This window comes from Echinops telfairi, unplaced genomic scaffold (assembly GCF_000313985.2).
Source record: "Echinops telfairi isolate 266 unplaced genomic scaffold, ASM31398v2 ScPeMD7_31;HRSCAF=116, whole genome shotgun sequence".
Taxonomy (NCBI): Eukaryota; Metazoa; Chordata; class Mammalia; order Afrosoricida; family Tenrecidae; genus Echinops; species Echinops telfairi.
The window spans coordinates 28190427-28191540 of NW_022103928.1; the positions used below are offsets into that span (position 1 = coordinate 28190427).

General features: G+C 50.8%; 1 protein-coding gene across 1 annotated transcript in view; it reads right to left on the minus strand.

Annotated features, from left to right (window-relative positions):
* The window catches only part of CUNH3orf20 (chromosome unknown C3orf20 homolog), a 110740-nt gene extending 110046 nt beyond the window's left edge, over positions 1 to 694 (minus strand). The window contains 1 exon segment of the mRNA XM_045289984.1: positions 55 to 694. Within this exon segment, the coding sequence (XP_045145919.1) occupies positions 55 to 541 (487 nt within the window). The 5' untranslated portion in view covers positions 542 to 694.
* Positions 695 to 1114: the final 420 nt, after the last annotated feature.

The window sequence follows — 1114 nt, forward strand, 5'->3', positions numbered from 1 at the left end:
ACACACACACACACACACACACACACACACACACACACACACACGCAGCCTTACCCGATGCAGACTCCACCATGGCCTTCATTTTCAGAGTGAGGAGCTCTGTCAGCAAGTGGACGGACTGCCGCTGAAACTTGTGCAGGGTCTCCTGACCGGTGTTTGCTGCGCGCGTCTGCGTAGGAACGGGGAAGGGGCGCTTGCTTGCACTTGTGGATGTTTGCAGTAGCGGTGGTGGTGGTGGTGGTGGTGGTGGTACTAGTGGTGATGATTTCTTCTGAGTGGGATTCTGCATGGGGACTAGTTCCACAAGGGTAGAAGGTGGTCCCAGATTGATCTCCAAGCCTAAGATATTGGATGGGGTAGGCACCATTGGGTCGCTGATGAGCTCCTCCCACGTGAACTCAAAAATGTTCCTGATGCCCTTGGGTACATGGATGCCCGAGTTCCTGCAGATCATGAGAAGTCTGGAGACGTGGGCCAGCAACTTGGGGGCCATGGCTGAGTATTGTTGGTACAATTCTTGGTTGCTTTTCCCCTCATTCATGTTGTTAAAGACTGCATCCTGCTAGATAATTCTGTCCATCTCAGACAAGAGGAACCATCAGCTATAAACAGTCAGAGTAGTCTGCGGGGCGAATGAGAGTAAAGGCTCTGACCTAAGGTAAAGCCTTGGAGACAGATAGAAAGGAAGTGCTGAAATGACCTTCACAGGTCATTGAGCCTGTGGTCCCACTCCAGGAAGAGCTAGAAAATAATCGATCAAAAGCAGGCAGCTGGATGCTTCTCTCTTCTTCCCAGAGGTACCACCAGGCAGAGCAGTGGGAAGAGCTAGGTGATAGCTATACGGAGTATGATTTCAGAAAAGCTTCCAGTGGCAGCCATACCCTGGTGGCTAGAGGAAGAGGAGGGGTGGGGGAGGGAGGGCGGGAGATTCCACTGCACCTTGTGTCGTTCAAGGTCTGAGGATGTAAGATCTGCTTGTGGTCTGTCAATGAAAATCCTGAAAAGACAAAAATATGTTTCGTTGACTTTGGAGAAAGGTGATGCTGAAAGTCCTGGATGTGATGCAAAGGCAGACGTACACCGTCATTCAACATGTGTGCCAAACAGACAGCAA